The 17,205-nt window shown below is 48.9% G+C and overlaps 2 protein-coding genes across 6 annotated transcripts in view; one reads left to right on the top strand and one right to left on the bottom strand.

Annotated features, from left to right (window-relative positions):
* Positions 1-5,898, top strand: part of IL5RA (interleukin 5 receptor subunit alpha) — a 71,213-nt gene extending 65,315 nt beyond the window's left edge. For all 5 annotated transcript variants that reach the window (XM_083155760.1, XM_083155763.1, XM_083155761.1 and 2 more), the window contains exons 9-11: positions 1,417-1,501; positions 4,352-4,430; positions 5,044-5,898. In XM_083155760.1, coding sequence (XP_083011886.1) covers positions 1,417-1,501; positions 4,352-4,430; positions 5,044-5,199 — 320 coding nt within the window. In that variant the 3' untranslated portion in view covers positions 5,200-5,898. The remainder of the gene's footprint in view (positions 1-1,416; positions 1,502-4,351; positions 4,431-5,043) is intronic.
* Positions 5,899-7,831: 1,933 nt separating this feature from the next.
* Positions 7,832-17,205, bottom strand: part of LOC146026917 (contactin-4-like) — a 133,440-nt gene continuing 124,066 nt past the window's right edge. Inside the window, exons 14-17 of the mRNA XM_083157963.1 lie at positions 15,481-15,667; positions 14,046-14,158; positions 13,654-13,822; positions 7,832-12,196 (exon numbers count right to left, since the gene is read on the bottom strand). Coding sequence (XP_083014089.1) covers positions 12,096-12,196; positions 13,654-13,822; positions 14,046-14,158; positions 15,481-15,667 — 570 coding nt within the window. The 3' untranslated portion in view covers positions 7,832-12,095. The remainder of the gene's footprint in view (positions 12,197-13,653; positions 13,823-14,045; positions 14,159-15,480; positions 15,668-17,205) is intronic.

Genomic DNA, 17,205 nt, shown 5'->3' on the forward strand with positions numbered 1-17,205 from the left:
CCCAACTGTCCTGCTTTCTGTGGGAACGTCCCGCAGTGGCGTAACTATAGCCCCGCTACCTTACACCGCTTTGTTTGCCGCCGCCGAGGGACACGCGTCCGACTTCGCCGCAGATCTACTTGTCTGCGGTCCCGGCTCTCCTCCTGTCAGGTTTCTGTTAATGAAAAGGGTTCTCCCAAAATGGCCGCTCCCTAACAGTAGACCGTGTTTGAGGATGCTAGAGGAGGCCGCCGCCGCCTCCTGTAGCATCCTCAAAAAGTGTCTGCTGTTAGGGGGCGGCCATTTCGGGGAGGTCCATTTTCATTAGGAAGCCTGACAGGAAGAGAGCCGGGAGCGCCCAATAAGTAGTTACGCCACTGATGTCCCGTTTCTTTGGGACGCCTCCACGTCCCGCCCGGGGACAGCAGTGTCCCGTGGCAGGGGGGGTTTGGGGCAGTTGGGAGTCCCCCCTGTCACTTCCCAGCCCCTCAGGCTGCAGAATAGATGCTGAGAATTTACAATCTTTTAAATGATATACAGATGGAGCAGGTTATAGAAAAGCCAATCGCCGCCAGCCGACTGAAGGGGACTCAAGCAGGCGGCACGAGATGCTTGCGTGCCCCGTTCAGCCGCCCGGTCCCCTGCATCTCCCCTCAGCCCCGTTCGGCTCCCCCCACTCCCCACCTCCATACTGCGCTGTGATGACGGGGACGTGCGGCCGTGTGAAACGCTCGTGAGTCCCTGTCAGGTGGAGCGCTTCTCCGCCAGCCTGTGCCAGCTCATGGAATCTGGCGATTCCCTGCGCTGACTGAGAGGCGCTCCACCTGTATCTATAGTTATAATAAGTTCCAGCATTTATGTAGCATCTGCATTGGTTTATAACAACAAGCATATATAAATAATGGAGAAGTACTGAGTCCCGGCGCCATTTTCTATGCGTTTCCAGTGGAAACATGGCTGCAGATGGAGCCGCCCTCAGTATTGCTAAGTGATTGCAGGTGCTTCCCTGCCCATCTCCACTTCAGGGAGACAGACAGGGAGCGGGCAGCGAGCGGTGGAGACGGGGAACCGGCTGACAGGGCTTCTGACAGAATGAGGCGCACGTGCTCCTTTGGGATCTAGGCCACGCCCATTTTCTGCATGGTATCGGCTGCTTGTCTTTTCATAACATATTTTTTTACTCATTGTCTCTGATTGGTTGCCCACCTCTGGGATAGACCATACAACACAATTGCATAAGGACAAGTGTGACCAAGTTAGACAGTTATAGACATTGTGCCCCTTCTCATCATCATCAAAGGTGTGAGAGGCACAGCTGCATCCCCGCCCCCTAGTGGCTGCACACACCCATAGTGGGCCCGCCCAATGTCTGAGAGTGTACACAGGGATATAGGATGCAGTGCGTGTATAACCCGTTCTCTCCTTTCCTCTCTCTAGATGGGGCGAGCAGGGATTTGCTGGGAATCACTGTGTCCGTGTGTCTGACTTTATCGTGCATTGCAGTATTCGTGCTGTGTGTCAGGTAAGTTCCCTGGTCCTGGGGCAGGGTCACCCACAGACAATGCCGCATCCCTGGCACCCCTCCTCGTATAGCTGCATCACTGTGTGCACATCACCTCACAGGCGGGCACAGCTGGCACCTTTGTGCATGTACCTGTACTTACAGGGGCTCATGTAGAATTGTGCATAGGTACTACAGGGAAGCTCCAAAAATGCCTTATCAAGTCCACATGAGAATGTCGACATGTTTGTAATGTCAACATTGACCAAATCCTGATGAATTGTTGATGTGATTAGAATGACGACAAAATGTCACTGATGTTCTAGTGTTTATATATCTTATATGGTGATGCCAAGATGACTATAGGTGCGTACACACGGATAGATTTGGCCAACAATTCAATCTCGTTAACGATTTCCTCTGATCTCCCGCACACGATTTGGTGTCAAATGATGAATGATTGAGCAAACGATTACATATGAACCACTGATCTTTAACGATGGTGGAGGGAGAGGGAGCCAGCCAGTCAGTCAGTCAATCAGCCTTACCAAATTGTTCATCGCGCATACACATGAAACGATTGGTCGCTGATCTTTCTGCATGCAGGAAAGATCAGCGACTTTTACCAACCCCCCTCCCGCAGCCTAACCCTAATCTCCCCTCCCAGTCTCACCCTAACCTCCTCTCCACAGCCTAACCCTAACCTCCCCTCCTGCAGCCTAACCCTAACCTCCTCTCCCACAGCCTAACCCTAACCTCCCCTCCTGCAGCCTAACCCTAACCTCCTCTCCCACAGCCTAACCCTAACCTCCCCTCCTGCAGCCTAACTCTAACCTCCCCTCCTACAGCCTAACCCTAACCTCCCCTCCCGCAACCTAACCCTAACCTCCCCTCCTGCAGCCTAACCCTAACCTCCCTTCCTACAGCCTAACCCTAACCTCCTCTCCCACGGCCTAACCCTAACCTCCCCTCCTGCAGCCTAACCCTAACCTCCTCTCCCACAGCCTAACCCTAACCTCCCCTCCTGCAGCCTAACTCTAACTTCCCCTCCTACAGCCTAACCCTAACCTCCCCTCCCGCAACCTAACCCTAACCTCCCCTCCTGCAGCCTAACCCTAACCTCCCTTCCTACAGCCTAACCCTAACCTCCTCTCCCACAGCCTAACCCTAACCTCCCCTCCTGCAGCCTAACTCTAACCTCCCCTCCTGCAGCCTAACCCTAACCTCCTCTCCCACAGCCTAACCCTAACCTCCCCTCCTGCAGCCTAACCCTAACCTCCCCTCCTGCAGCCTAACCCTAACCTCCTCTCCCACAGCCTAACCCTAACCTCCCCTCCTGCAGCCTTACCCTAACCTCCCCTCCCACAGCCTAACCCTAACCTCCCCTCCTGCAGCCTAACCCTAACCTCCCCTTCTGCAGCCTAACCTCCCCTCTTGCAGCCTAACTCTAAACTCCCCTCCTGCAGCCTAACCCTAACCTCCTCTCCCACAGCCTAACCCTAACCTCCCCTCCTGCAGCCTAACCCTAACCTCCTCTTCAACAACCTAACCGTAACCTCTCCTCCTGCAGCCTAACCCTAACCTCCCCTCCTGCAGCCTAACCCTAACCTCCCCTCCTACAGCCTAACCCTAACCTCTCCTCCTACAGCCTAACCCTAACCTCCCCTCCTGCAGCCTAACCGTAACCTCTCCTCCTGCAGCCTAACCCTAAGCTCCCCTCCTGCAGCAAAACCCTAACCTCCTCTCCCACAGCCTAACCCTAACCTCCACTCCTGCAGCCTAACCTCCCTCCCGCAGCCTAAGCCTAACCTCCTCTCCCACAGCCTAACCGTAACCTCTCTTCCTGCAGCCTAACCCTAAGCTCCCCTCCTGCAGCAAAACCCGAACCTCCTCTCCCACAGCCTAACCCTAACCTCCACTCCTGCAGCCTAACCCTAACCTCCCCTCTCGCAGCCTAAGCCTAACCTCCCCTCCCACAGCCTAACTCTAACCTCTCCTGCAGCCTAACCCTAACCTCACCTCCCACAGCCTAACCGTAACCTCTCCTCCTGCAGCCTAACCCTAACCTCCCCTCCCACAGCCTAACCCTAACCTCCCCTCCCGCAGCCTAACCCTAACCTCCCCTCCTGCAGCCTAACCCTAACCTCCCCTCCTGCAACCTAACCCTAATCTCCCCTCCTGCAGCCTAACCCTAACCTCCCCTCCTGCAGCCTAACCCTAACCTCCTCTCCTACAGCCTAACCCTAACCTCCCCTCCTACAGCCTAACCCTAACCTCCCCTCCTGCAGCCTAACCCTAACCTCTTCCCCCACAGCCTAACCCTAACCTCCCCTCCCACAGCCTAACCTCCCACAGCCTAACCCTAACATCCCCTCCCACAGCCTAACCCTAACCTCCCCTCCCACAGCCTAACCCTAACCTCCCCTCCCACAGCCTAACCCTAACGTCCCCTCTCTGCATCAAAACCCTAACCTCCTCTCTTGCAGCCTAACCCTAACCTCCCCTCCTGCAGCCTAACCCTAACCTCCCCTCCTGCAGCCTAACCCTAACCTCCCCTCCCGCAGCCTAACCCTAACCTCCCCTCCTGCAGCCTAACCCTAACCTCCCCTCCCACAGCCTAACCCTAACCTCCCCTCCTGCAGCCTAACCCTAACCTCCCCTCCCACAGCCTAACCCTAACCTCCTCTCCCTACACCCTAACCTCCCCTCCTACAGCCTAACCCTAACCTCCCCTCCTGCAGCCTAACCCTAACCTACCTCCCATAGCCTAACCCACCCCTCCTGCAGCCTAACCCTAACCTCGCCTCCCGCAGCCTAACCCTAACCTCCCCTCCTGTAGCCTCATTGTTAATATTCCCTTATTTTGTCCAGGTTCTGGAGAACCATATTTCCGCGTATTCCCAAACCAAGGAAGGACCTGAAGGACGCCTTTCTGAATACCCATAATGAGGTAAATTTTCTGCTTAGAGATTGTATGCAGATTTTTCTGGCACATCTATTTTATCAGTTCTTGATCAATTTTCATGTTAAAGTATAATGCATTTGCCATATTACTACTAATCCATTTCCATGTTTTTGGTTCTGCACCAGAGTTTTTGTGAACCACTTGTGGGGTTCGATGCTGAGGACCGATAGGAAGATGCAAATGGCTTTGTATAGGTCTGTGGGGTCAGAACTGAATAAATGCCCACCACACTCCTTACACTTTTCTGCGAAACGTACGTTTGTGTCTGTTACCAAGTTGGCATCTCAGTTGACACCCAGACAACGTACGTTTCATCGGTATTGAGAGCAAGAATTACACGGAGCCTTCGCCAAGGTGCATATGGTGTGACAAATGCACAGTCTTGCGCCAAAAGCAGAACCAAGTCCTTGCTCTGGTTTATGCCCCCTCTTTTAGCAACAGCTAGAGATAGGCAGTATCCTTGGCTTTAGAGGCATTCTAGCATGCTCGGGTGCCTCACTGGTACTGGTGCCTGTGTTTGCTACTGTGTTGTACAGAACTGTGACTACTGTGTTTTATTGACACTATGCTGAAACGCTGTGTCTGATCCTCTTTCTAGGCCCTGATGCGCTGCAACTCCTGGGACAATGAGGAAGTGATAAGTTACATTGTGGAAGTGACGGGATCAGACAAATATAACATACCTACGGACTACACCCAAGTTGGAGAATTGCCCCGGCAGCCCCGGCTACAAGGTGGTTTGATCCAGGACTAAGTAACTTGTTCCTGAGTTCTCCTTCAAGAGTTCAGATGTGTTGTTGGAAAAATGAGCTCCAGCTTTTGTGGAAAGTGAGCTTGGATATTGACCAAGGTGGCTCAGCAGCACCCCCTGCTGGTTATATCAGCAAGCTATTACTGGAGACTGTGGTGCTACACAGAGGCTTAGGGATTGGATCCCTTCGCTATATACTGGGCTTTGCTGAAGTCTTTTTAAAAGGACATTCCGTGACCCTATTATTCATACTGATGAGGCAGCTTTGCATCAGGGTGATCCTAAAAACCTCAGTATTGTGGGCAGAGATGCCCAAATGTGACCTAAACATATCGCCTCATTCAATTGCCCGGTGATGCTATAATTGCAAATGAACTGTTACATGTGAGTGCATGCTAGTTACGGGTATTTGCCCTATGGGGACAGAAGATGTGGCAGCACACACATACATGTACATACAGTGGTCTATGTGTGCCAGCGAGGTTACTGCTGCATGCTATGCTTTGTAGTTTCAGCTTTTTAACCAGCAGCCATTTATTAATGCTTTGTGCGTGTGGAACGTCATACACGCTGGCTGTCCTCGCAAGCGGACATTTTAACAAAGACAAAGCCCTGGAACCGGTCAGACTTCTAAACAACAGAAGATTAATAGTAAACAAAATAAAAATGACAAAATAAAAATATACAGTATAGCAAGTCCAACGTTTCCGAGACTCCTCATTCATCGGGGTGATTCTTCGCTTGTGTGTACCTTGCAGATAGGGGGTAATTCAGGCAATCCAAAATAGCACACAAATGGGCAAATCCACATTGCACTGCAGGTGGGGCAGATGTAACATGCAGAGAGAGGTAGATTTGGGTGGGGAGTGTCCAAACTGAAATCTATGGGGTACATTTACTAATTTACTGTCCCCGTGTAGCCTTCATTTCCTGTTCCTAACTGGCAGACACGGTGCCTGGTGGTCTTCTGCTGCTGAACCCTTTCATGTCGAGTTGCCATCGTCACAGCCTGCACCGCTGTTCAGCCATGATCCTCAACGGACTGATGAATTGATTGGGAACGATCGCTAAAGAAATTCTATGATGTTTCTCATGCACCGGCCCAAGTTGTATTAATTGGCCAGTATCCATCAGTGTGATTCGCTGTAGTTACACAATTGGGTATGTGAGCTTGCAGCAGGGCCCTCCTACCTTCATGTCTGCTGTTACTGATTGTTCTATCACTGTCTACAATTGTAAAGCGCAATGGAATCTGCTGTATAACAAACGGTAAATAGATGGAAATCCTCCTTGGAAGCCAGATTTAAAGTTACATACTGTATTTAGCAGAATGACCACTTATACACTAGGTGTTGTGTCGGATTCGGTATGAAATCCTGACGGTCAAAATCCCGAATGGGTCATAATACCGACAAGGTCAAAATCCCGACAAGGACAAAATCCCGACATTTAAAATCCCGACAAGGTCAAAATACCAACATATAGAATGTTCAGGTGAAACAGTCAACATGACTTTCCGTCGACAGGTCGCGAGGTCGACATGGGTTTTTCACTGTTTTTTGACACGGTCGACATGGACACAGTTGGAAGTGAACCGCAGCCCCTCGCTATGTGTCGGGCACGGTGCCTCGCTGTGCTTGGCACACTATTTTATTCTCCCACCATGTCCTAGTGCATGGTAGGGCATGAAATACCACCCGTCGGCACATGTCGGGTCAAAAAAACAGTGAAAAAACCCATGTGGACTTCGCAACCTGTCGACGGAAAGTCATATTGACTGTTTCACCTGTACATTCTATATGTCGGTATTTGGTTTTTGTCGGTATTATGACCCATTCGGGATTTTGACTGTTGGGATTTTGACTGCATCCCGTTGTGTCAATGGATGAAAACCTGCATTCACACACACATGCTATACTTCATTCAGACAAGGGACCGGAGCACAGCTGATACTAAGCCAATGGCCCCCCTTACAGTAATAATGTCTGCAGTCCTTCTCAGGGAGAGATGCTCATAGGACACAGAGCTGAACAGGAAATACTGCAGGATGCACACTGCAGAGGAACACAAGAATACCATACCGCAACCTAAGTCCCAAGACATATAGAGCCTGATCTTGGGTTGGACGCACTGCAACTGTATCAGACTCAGTCTCAGGAATATCTTGAAAATATCTAGGGGTGTGACTGTGAATAAGTCTTGTGGGTTATTGATTTGTCTTTTTGTTGGCATGCAGTACCCCAGTACGGTCTGTAGAAGTCACTGTTACAACTCTGGTCTATGGGAAGCACTGGCTAGCTAGCTAAATGTATATACAACAGTGGGAACAGTGACCCCCGCCGGCTGAGAACAAGCATAAATAAATCAAGACCTTACCCATAAATAGTTTTTGGATGATAAATTCCAGCTGACCGTAGCGCACCTTGTTGAACACAGTGGGAATACTTTTACAATTTAACCCTTTGAGTGCCAGGTGAAGTTGATGTTGGTGCCAGAGATGTTGACACTCAAAAGGTTAAGAACAGTGATGTCACTCTTTTTAAAAGGACCCCCTACCACCCGGCCAGAGGACTGTTGTTACATTGTGAAACATATTCTTAGGGCGTCTGGTAAAAGTGCTCATAAACATCAGGAGCTTGGTAAACAATTTTTGCTTTTAATTTAAATTGTGCTTTAATGCAGATATTTACATGCCTTTATGTTTATCACCATGTATATATAGAAAAGTGCGGGCATATACCGCGGTGCTGTACAGTGCTTTATGTTCTGCTTGCTACATTTGCCTTCTCGCCCGCTATCCACCGCTATCAGGACATAAACAATAACCGGTACCCCTGTAAGAAGACAACAAGGCAACATAAAGAAACAGAATCACCCATCGCTCGGTGTGACACACATCCGTAGGAACACAGATTTAATGAACCGCATGTCAGACATGTTTCTGTACAGATACCTTAAGAAAAAATTGCATACTGGATATTTGTAAACAGAATCACAAAATGAAAAAAAAAAAAAAAGCGAATTTGCGCCAGGACGAGACTCTCCGGAGCGCCAGGTCAGAGATAAAAAAATAAAGTGCCTTTAATTAACATGTGCTTTTTAATATTATTTTTTATTCTACAATGACTCCCAATCTTTACCCGCAGGGTCACCTGCTGTGCACCGCAGTCAGTGTATAGCAGCTGGGCGCGAATTAGTATCTACAACACGGAACTTATCTCAGTTGCGCTGCTGCAGAGCGGTAACCCAACCCAGTACCGCCTACGGTACTCTCTCTCTCTGTCACGTTCATTTAATTGGGGACAGAATGGAGAAGACAGGTGGTGAAAGGGTTAAAATATACAAATAAATTTCCGGAGTGAAAGAAGAAAAAGAGTGTTGTATTACCAGTACCAGACGAGGGAAACTGATAGCTTATCCTTCAGTTACCACTATAGTAAATATGATGACTCATTAGAGTGCTGGCAGGAAACAGGTCTATCAGCTCACCAGCCACTGGTGACATCACTTGGGCACATGCCACAGTGATGTCACTGGTTTCTAGTGATTTAATAGGCTGCATTATCATGGATGAGGGGATTATCTCATGAAATGTCTGCCACCGCCGTGCGAGTTGGTTCCTAAACCCAATCCCGTGATTCTACACCCTCCTGCGAGGTTTGCCCACAACAGCCGCCACGCCAGCAAATAGTAAAATTAAGGCAACCACCAGCCAGTTTATTCATTCTCCATTTAACATATCTTCAACCAATTAATATGGTTACAAATGCATTAATTAGAACAAAAAAGAAGGACCCTTCACCAATCTACAACACGTAGCTTGAAGATTATCTACCATCCGGGCAGGAACATTTCTGAGATCTGGAACAGAAACCAGCATCTAATTTTCGGTTTCAAAGTGCATGTAAGAATAATCCGAGGGTGACTGGTTGCTATGGGCATCACCATGGCATTGCTGGGCACCCGTTCTCATTCATTACCACGAAGGGGGTTTAATCTATGAAGCCTCAATGGCGGCCGTGCTCCAGTCTGTGATGTTCACTTGTGTCCTGGATGTAACAGTGTCTGCACACAACCATTGTATCACCCAACCTCCTACATCACACAACTTCGCACGGCGCATCACTCAAACTCCAACACTTCTTCACCAAACTCATATGCTGCTTCACCCAACCTCCTACATCACACAACTTCGCACGGCGCATTACTAAAACTCCTACACTGTTTCACCCAACCTCCAACACTTCTTCACCAAACTCATATGCTGCTTCACCCACCCTCCTACAAAGCTCCATCCAACCACCTATGCTCAATCACCCAACCACCTACGCTGCATCACACAACCTTGCACGCTGCATCACCCAACCACCTATGCTGCATCATCCACCCTCCTACAACACTCCACCCAACCACCTATGCTGCATCACACAACCTCCAACGCTTCTTCACCCAGCCAACTATGCTGCATCACCCAACCTCCAACGCTTCTTCACCCAACCACCTACGCTGCATCACCCAACCTCTAACGCTTCTTCACCCAAACTCATATGCTGCTTCACCCACTCTCCTAAAAAGCTCCATCCAACCACCTACGCTCAATCACCCAACCACCTACGCTGCATCACACAACCTTGCACGCTGCATCACCCAACCACCTATGCTGCATCATCCACCCTCCTACAACACTCCACCCAACCACCTATGCTGCATCACACAACCTCCAACGCTTCTTCACCCAACCACCTACGCTGCATCACATAACCTCTAACGCTTCTTCACCCAAACTCATATGCTGCTTCACCCACCCTCCTAAAAAGCTCCATCCAACCACCTACGCTCAATCACCCAACCACCTACGCTGCATCACACAACCTTGCACGCTGCATCACCCAACCACCTATGCTGCATCATCCACCCTCCTACAACACTCCACCCAACCACCTATGCTGCATCACACAACCTCTAACGCTTCTTCACCCAACCTCCTAGAACACATCATCCAACCTCCTAGAACACATCACCCAACCTATAACGTTTCTTCACCCAAACTCATCTCTGATTCACCCAACCTCTGAAACTGCTCCACCCAACCACCTATGCCGCATCACCCAACATCCAAAGTGTCTTCACCCAAACTCATACAACGATCCACCCAACCACCTATGCCACATCACACAACCTTGCACACTGCATCACCAAAGCTTCTCCACTGATTCACCCAACCTCCTATACTGCTCCATCCCAACCTCCTACACTGCTCCACACAGCCGCTTATGCTCTTACAAAACCTTGTGCACCCCTTTTATACTGCATCACACAACATTGTGAACCCCTTGCACTCCTTCCCTGATCCTCTATGTTACCTAGCATCTTACAGTTAGAGTCACCATGCACCGAGATCTGTTCCAGCAGCGGGCGGCTCGCAGGAACAAGTGCCGGCAGCGACTCAGGAAGAGGCACACCCCCCGCCGCTCGCAGATTTGCTCATAACAAAAGACCCTGAGTTTTCATTGTTCTCCAAACTGGTGAAATGAGATGCTGCAAATGGGCGTTACAGGCACCCTCCATGGCAATCCATCCAGCCTCCGCACCACCCCGAAATCCATCTAGGTACACTCATTTTTTTACATATGTTCTCTATGTATATTATATCAAGTTCTAGGTATATGTTACATGTTAGCGCCTGTAGGTAGCTTTATACACTCTCTGCAATATATATTTATATATATAGACTTTAAAAACTTTCTGTCTTGGATATTTAACAACATTCATTATGTAGGGTAGTTTATAAACATATTAGGAGTATCAGAACCCCGGGGTGTCTGTGACGGCAGGAATATTCTCTGTCTAGCTTATCTGTCCACATCCCACTGTGGCCCACTTGGGGACAGCGCCTCCATTTCCCTTCTCTACCATTTACATACAGTACCGGACGCGTCTTAGGCTAATGACGTTGCAAATGAATCATGGACCTGGCCATGGAGTTATGGGTGGTTATGACCTTCCATCCTTATAGACACTTGCTCTCTTAGTAAAAAATTAAAAAAAAGGTCAGGCTCTCTGCTCGCTCTCCATAAAATATTAGGACCTCAGCTTTGCTTCCCATAGTCTCTGCCGGCATCTCTGCTCACCGTCCGCAAAACACAGAGATCTGGACTGTCGGCATCAGATCCAGAACTCAACTTACTTGGGAGTGGGGAATGTGTTCTTAGGAAAAGCAAAACTTAAGTAGACCAAGATAATGCGATGACTGATGCTAAGAAGTCCGACAACCGTGACACGTCCCTTATATATGTCATATACGTCCATCTGTAGACTAGCGACCCAGTCCTGCGCAAAACTTGGTATAGTATGTCCTCATACATTCTTCCCAAAGGACAAGTTAGAATAAGTCTTCACCAGCCGCCGTGGCCCTTCTTCAGCCCAACAGATGGGGTATCTCAGTAGGCCCAGGATCTGGCACCATTTTTTGGTTTTAGGATGCCGCCTTCATGGAGGGATTCCGGATATGCGAGATAGAAAGAGAGAGTATATAAAATATAATAGTCCCGGGTGAGTAATTATTGTTATTGAAGGAGGACAGAAGAGTTGTATGAGACACCTGCAGCATTTTACAGCAAAAAACGTATATATCTACATCATGTTAACCTTAAAAAACTCTATAAAACACTAGATATTAATAATAAAAAATATGCATATACGGCATGTAAACTGCTTTGGTAACATCTTATTTCAGATGTCGTCAGTGCATAATATCCTCCCCGTAGGGAGAGGAGGAAGCTCAGAAGCTGAGGGCAATCTCAGGATAATCCGTACGGAGCCGTCGCTTGTGGAGGATAGTCGTGGTCCACCATCCGCGAGTAGAGATGGCAGTCTCTGGGAGTCTCAGGGGCTCGAGGTCATAAGCTGGAACGAGCAGTGAGGGAGATCATTAAAGTGCTGATGGCAGATAAGGTGCAGGCATTGGACGTTGAGGCACCTGACCCTTGCGCGTAGGCATCTGGAAAACAAGGGAAGAACGGTGAGAATGCATGAGATGTGCCCGGGGAGTTCTGATTGGCTGACTGTTGTCACTCGCATTACTGTGATTGGCTAATTACTGTAATTTGCATTACTCGGATTAGATGACTGCTGTGACTCACATTACTCTGATTAACTGATTGCTGTGACTTGCATTACTCGGATTGGCTGACTGCTATGACTCACATTACTCTGATTGGCTGAAGGCTGTGATTCACTTAACTGATTTGCTGATTGTTGTGAGTAGCATTAATCTGATTGACTGATCGCTGTAATCCACATTACTCTGATTGGCTGATTGCTGTGACACACATTACTGTGATTGACTGACTGCAGTAACATTACTCTGATTGCTGTGACTCACTTTACTCTTATTGGCTGACTGCTGTAAATCACATAAAAGTCACTATACTCTGATAGGCTGATTGCTGTGACATTACTCTGATTGGCTGACTGCTGTGATTTACATTACTTCTGATGCCCTCCTTTTTCTCATGAGTAATTTAAAGATCAAAATTAAACTGAACTGAGCAAATTTGATCGGGAAATTCGAAACATCAATATATATTTTGACCGCCGACTGACCTCTCACCTAATCACCTTCTCCCACTCCCGTGTCCAAGACTTCTCTCGCGCTGCCCCCCTGCACTGGAACAACCTCCCGCCACCCATCAGGCTTTCTGATTCCCTTACCTCCTTCAAGCGCTCCCTCAAAACCCACTTTTTTCGACTAGCCTATCCCTCCTCCTAACCTCTTTTGATCCTCCTATCCTGCCTCCGTTCCCCTCCGTTCCTACTTATCCTATTGTATTTCGTTCGTCCACCCACCTATTTTTAGTATGTTAACTCTTATGAGTAGGGTCCTCCTTCCTCACGTACTCACCCTACCTCTTTACCTCACCTGTGCTCCTGCCCTGTTTTTCCCTTCCTCTACTTCATCTTCAGTCTCCTCGACAATTTCCACACCTACTTCTGAACTGATGCTGATTTTATTTCTACCAGCTATACCCCTATTTATACTGTATTTTTCAACACACCCTGTACGTTACCTTGTAATTTGTTTTTTTGTTTGCTATGTACGGCGCTGCGGACACTTTGCGGCGCCTTATAAATAAACGTACTACTACTACTATTTAAAGTGGCTGTGGGACTGTAAAAATGAAATTTTAACTGGTTCTGCCATTTGACCAAGCCATCAGACACACAGTGCCACAGAGGTAAGCACAGATGGGGCTTCCCAGGGCACTTCCAAAAACAGGGATCTTGTTTGCAGCAATGGATGCGGTATGTGGGCAGTCCCTTGTGTGCAAGTAACGGATGTGCCCATTGTAAGAGCGATGTGTCATTACCATAATACCGCAATTCACTTGTGGCTTTTATGTGTACTGTACCATTTGTGTCTGGTCTATGGTGTACGAGTTCTCACCGCCCACTCACTGGATATCCGAGGAATACGGATAGGTTCGCTGCTGCTGCCTTCTCCTCCATCGCTGATTGGTCGGATCTCAATGATGTAGTCTTCATCGTATGGCAAAGACAACTCAACGGATGTCTGATTGGTCTCAATCATGGCGGCTCCTCCCTGCCTGTTCCAGCGATACAGAACCTGCAAGGAATCATGTGATGCTTACAAAGGAGAATGCCGATACATGATATAGGAAAGTGGTGTTGGCAAGACAGAGTACAAGTACTGGCGGGGTTATGGAGCTGTTCCCCCAGGGTGACGGTCTACTACAGTGAGTGATGCGGGGGGTGACACCATACAAAGCTCTGCGGGGGCGGTGACCTGCAGGAGAGGAGCAGGGGCGGGGCTTACTGCTGTGACTTACTCTGTACCCTTTCACCTCCGACTCGTTCTCCTGCGCTGTCACTTGGTCCCAGTTCAGGATGATTTTGGAGTCTGATGAATTCCATATGATGTTTCCAGGCGGCTGACTCGGAGCTGAGAGATATAGTATAATATAGATAGAGATATTTACACATACTAAACTGAGAAATGCCAGAGCCTACTGTATTGTACATATTATGAGCACAATTAAGACCTGATCCCAAAGCTGCTTTTTTTAGTAAATGGACAAACCAGGTGGGGCAGATGTAACAGGTGCAGAGAGTTAAATTTGGGGGGAGTTATTTTGTTTCTGTTCAGGGTAAATACTGACTGCTTTATTCTTACACTGCAATTTAGATTTCAGTTACAACACACCCCACCTAAATCTAACTCTCTCTGCACATGTTATCTGCCCCATCTGCAGCGTAGAAGTTTTGCCCAGTGGCGTAACTATAGCGCCGCAGCCCCGGCGACGGCGGCGAGGCACTGACTAAGTGTGGGCGCCTGGGGGACTGCGGGTGCTACTGTTACGCCCCCAGCTCCCCCCTCCTTGTGCTTGCAGCGGGGTGCGGGAAGGGGGGTCCGTGCGGCACGGGTGCACCTGCGGTGCTGTCTAGAAGCTGAGGTGAGAGGGTTCGCTGCGGCGCTGTGTAGTGAGTTGGTGCCGGGTCCCTGCAGTGTCTTGGAAATAACCAAGTGGCGGCGCGGGAAGCGCTTCTGATTTTGAAAACACTGGCCGAACGCTGATTGGCTGAGATTCAGCTGCGGCACAGGAATCGCTTCTGATTTTGACAACACTGGCCGCACGCTGATTGACTGAGATTCAGCTGCGGCTCGGGAAGCGCTTCTGATTTTGAAAACACTGGCCACACGCTGATTGGCTGAGATTCAGCGGCGGAGCGGGAAGCGCTTATGATTTTGAAAACACTGGCCGCATTGGCTGAGATTCAGCCAATCAGCTTGCAGCCAGTGTTTTCAAAATCAGAAGCGCTTCCCGCGCCGCCGCTGAATCTCAGCCAATCAGTGTGCGGCCAGTGTTGTCAAAATCAGAAGCGCTTCCAGCGCCGCCGCCCGGTTATTTCCAAGACACTGCAGGGACCCGGCACCGCAGAGAACCCTCTCACCGCGGCTTCTACACCCGCGCCGCACAGACCCCCCTGCCCGCTCCCCAGGGGGGTGTTTTAACTGGGGTGGGGCAAGGGGGCGCAAAAATTATTTTCCCGGTGGGGGGGGGGAGAGAGCAATATTTATTGTTCCGTCACTGTTTTTGCCCATTTGCTAGAAAAAAAGCAGCTTTGCAATCAGGCCCAATATTTGTGATACAAGTCTGCCGTCACACAGATGCTCCCTGTGTGTATAAGGAGGAAACTTATGGAAGCAATATGCATTCTCCGCACCTGTGCAGCAGGTATATGTGGCTCTGGCATGGCACTTACGTGGCTTCCTGGTGGTCACATTGACGGTGGAGCTGGCAGGGCCGGTGCCGGCACTGTTGTACGCCCGGACGTTCAGGTAGTACAGCGTGTGACCTTGCAGGTGGCTTAGTTTGGTCGATGTTTGGTTTCCCAATGTCCGTAATTTACGTGCGCTCTGTTCCTTCTCATTCTGCTTCCAGAAGCGGACCTACAAGACAAGCAGAGGCGTGTATAGCATGGTGGTGTGCAATGCAAAGTGATTCCTGGGGCGGGTATAAGGCAGCACTGCACCACATTACGCTCTAGGTGCCTTATGGAGTTTATCCTCTACCAGTCAAAATAACGGCTTCTGCAATGTACTTTCACTTTGAGCTGTGACAGTTTTTAGCTCACAAACTCTCCACTCCACCCCCAAGTTCTCACCTGATGCTACCTCTAATCTCTGCCTTCACCAGTAAGTTTGAAACAGACCAGTGTCCCTGCAAAAATTGCTTTCACTGTATGTTAGTTTAGCACACAAAGGAGTAATTTGGTTCATCAAGTGGCCTCTAATGGTCAGTGGCAGTACTTTACCTCATATATATATAGATAGATATATAGATAGCGATACACTGACTGAGTACTAGGGCAGGTGTGACTGTAACAGGCATCGCTGTGCGGCCAATTCCGCGCTTATAATGGGATCGCCGCTAGTTTTATACGGCCAGCTCATTTTAAGCAACAAACAGATTGGTCCCCACAGTATATACAGCAGCTTAGTGTAAATAAATCATTTGATCATGTTAAACTATTACAGCATTTATACGTCTACATCCCACTCATGATCTGTGGGGTTTTGGGATAATGAACAACGTCCTGTCCTGTCCCTTTTATGTATGTTCAAAAAGTATTCACACCCCCCTGACCAATTTCACAGCTGGGTCGCTCTCCGCTTTTTGCAAGCTCCAGGTGTGCTTCTACATGGGCCCTTGTAGGTAATGGCCTATTTTGTGCCCCTCCACGTCCAGGCCGCAGTTATACAGGACGCTCGGCATGGTGACCGGGGAACTGGTTTACCCCAATCTCACTTCCCTGAGCTCCACATCCCCGTCACAGAGATCACTGGTGCCTCCCCGCCCCTCTCCTGCGCGGAGTATTGAGGGTTGACCTTTTCTAGGCCGCATCTTAGTTGATGCCACTTTAACCACTTGGTAAATAAGCCAGCAGCGCCCACGGGGAATCCACAGATACACTTCTACATTGTGTTGTAGACGCTCCTCATTTATGCGTTTTGTACAACTTTAGCTTTGTGATTGTCTATAACAGTGGCGGAATTTGTGAGTGGTTGGGCCAGGTGCAAAAATATCATTTGGACCCCCCAAACCAAGGGGCCGATTCAGATCTATTCGTTACGGGACAAATAAATGAAAACTCCTTCTATAGTGAGGGACCAGGGTAGGATATTTCAGATGTGTAAGCGAGGGGTGTGTTAGTGTACACATTCCCTCGCATTCCTCCGATGGGTAGTTCTGCCTCTGGTTTTTAACATTCATCTTCCCCGACATCCAGATTTACGACCCTCGTAATGATTCAGTGCCAAAAAGTACGACAGTGACGGAAACGCACCTACTTTCACCTGCGATTATCTAGATCTTTTAGAACGTAGCGATGAAATACTGAGAAATGATTTCATTCATTATTTAACCTTATTTCTGTAGCATAAAACATCATGATAAACGAAAATAAGTTTGAGCTTCTAATATCCTA

The sequence above is a fragment of the Crinia signifera genome, chromosome 8 (genome assembly GCF_055691185.1).
Source record: "Crinia signifera chromosome 8, ASM5569118v1, whole genome shotgun sequence".
Taxonomy (NCBI): domain Eukaryota; kingdom Metazoa; phylum Chordata; class Amphibia; order Anura; family Myobatrachidae; genus Crinia; species Crinia signifera.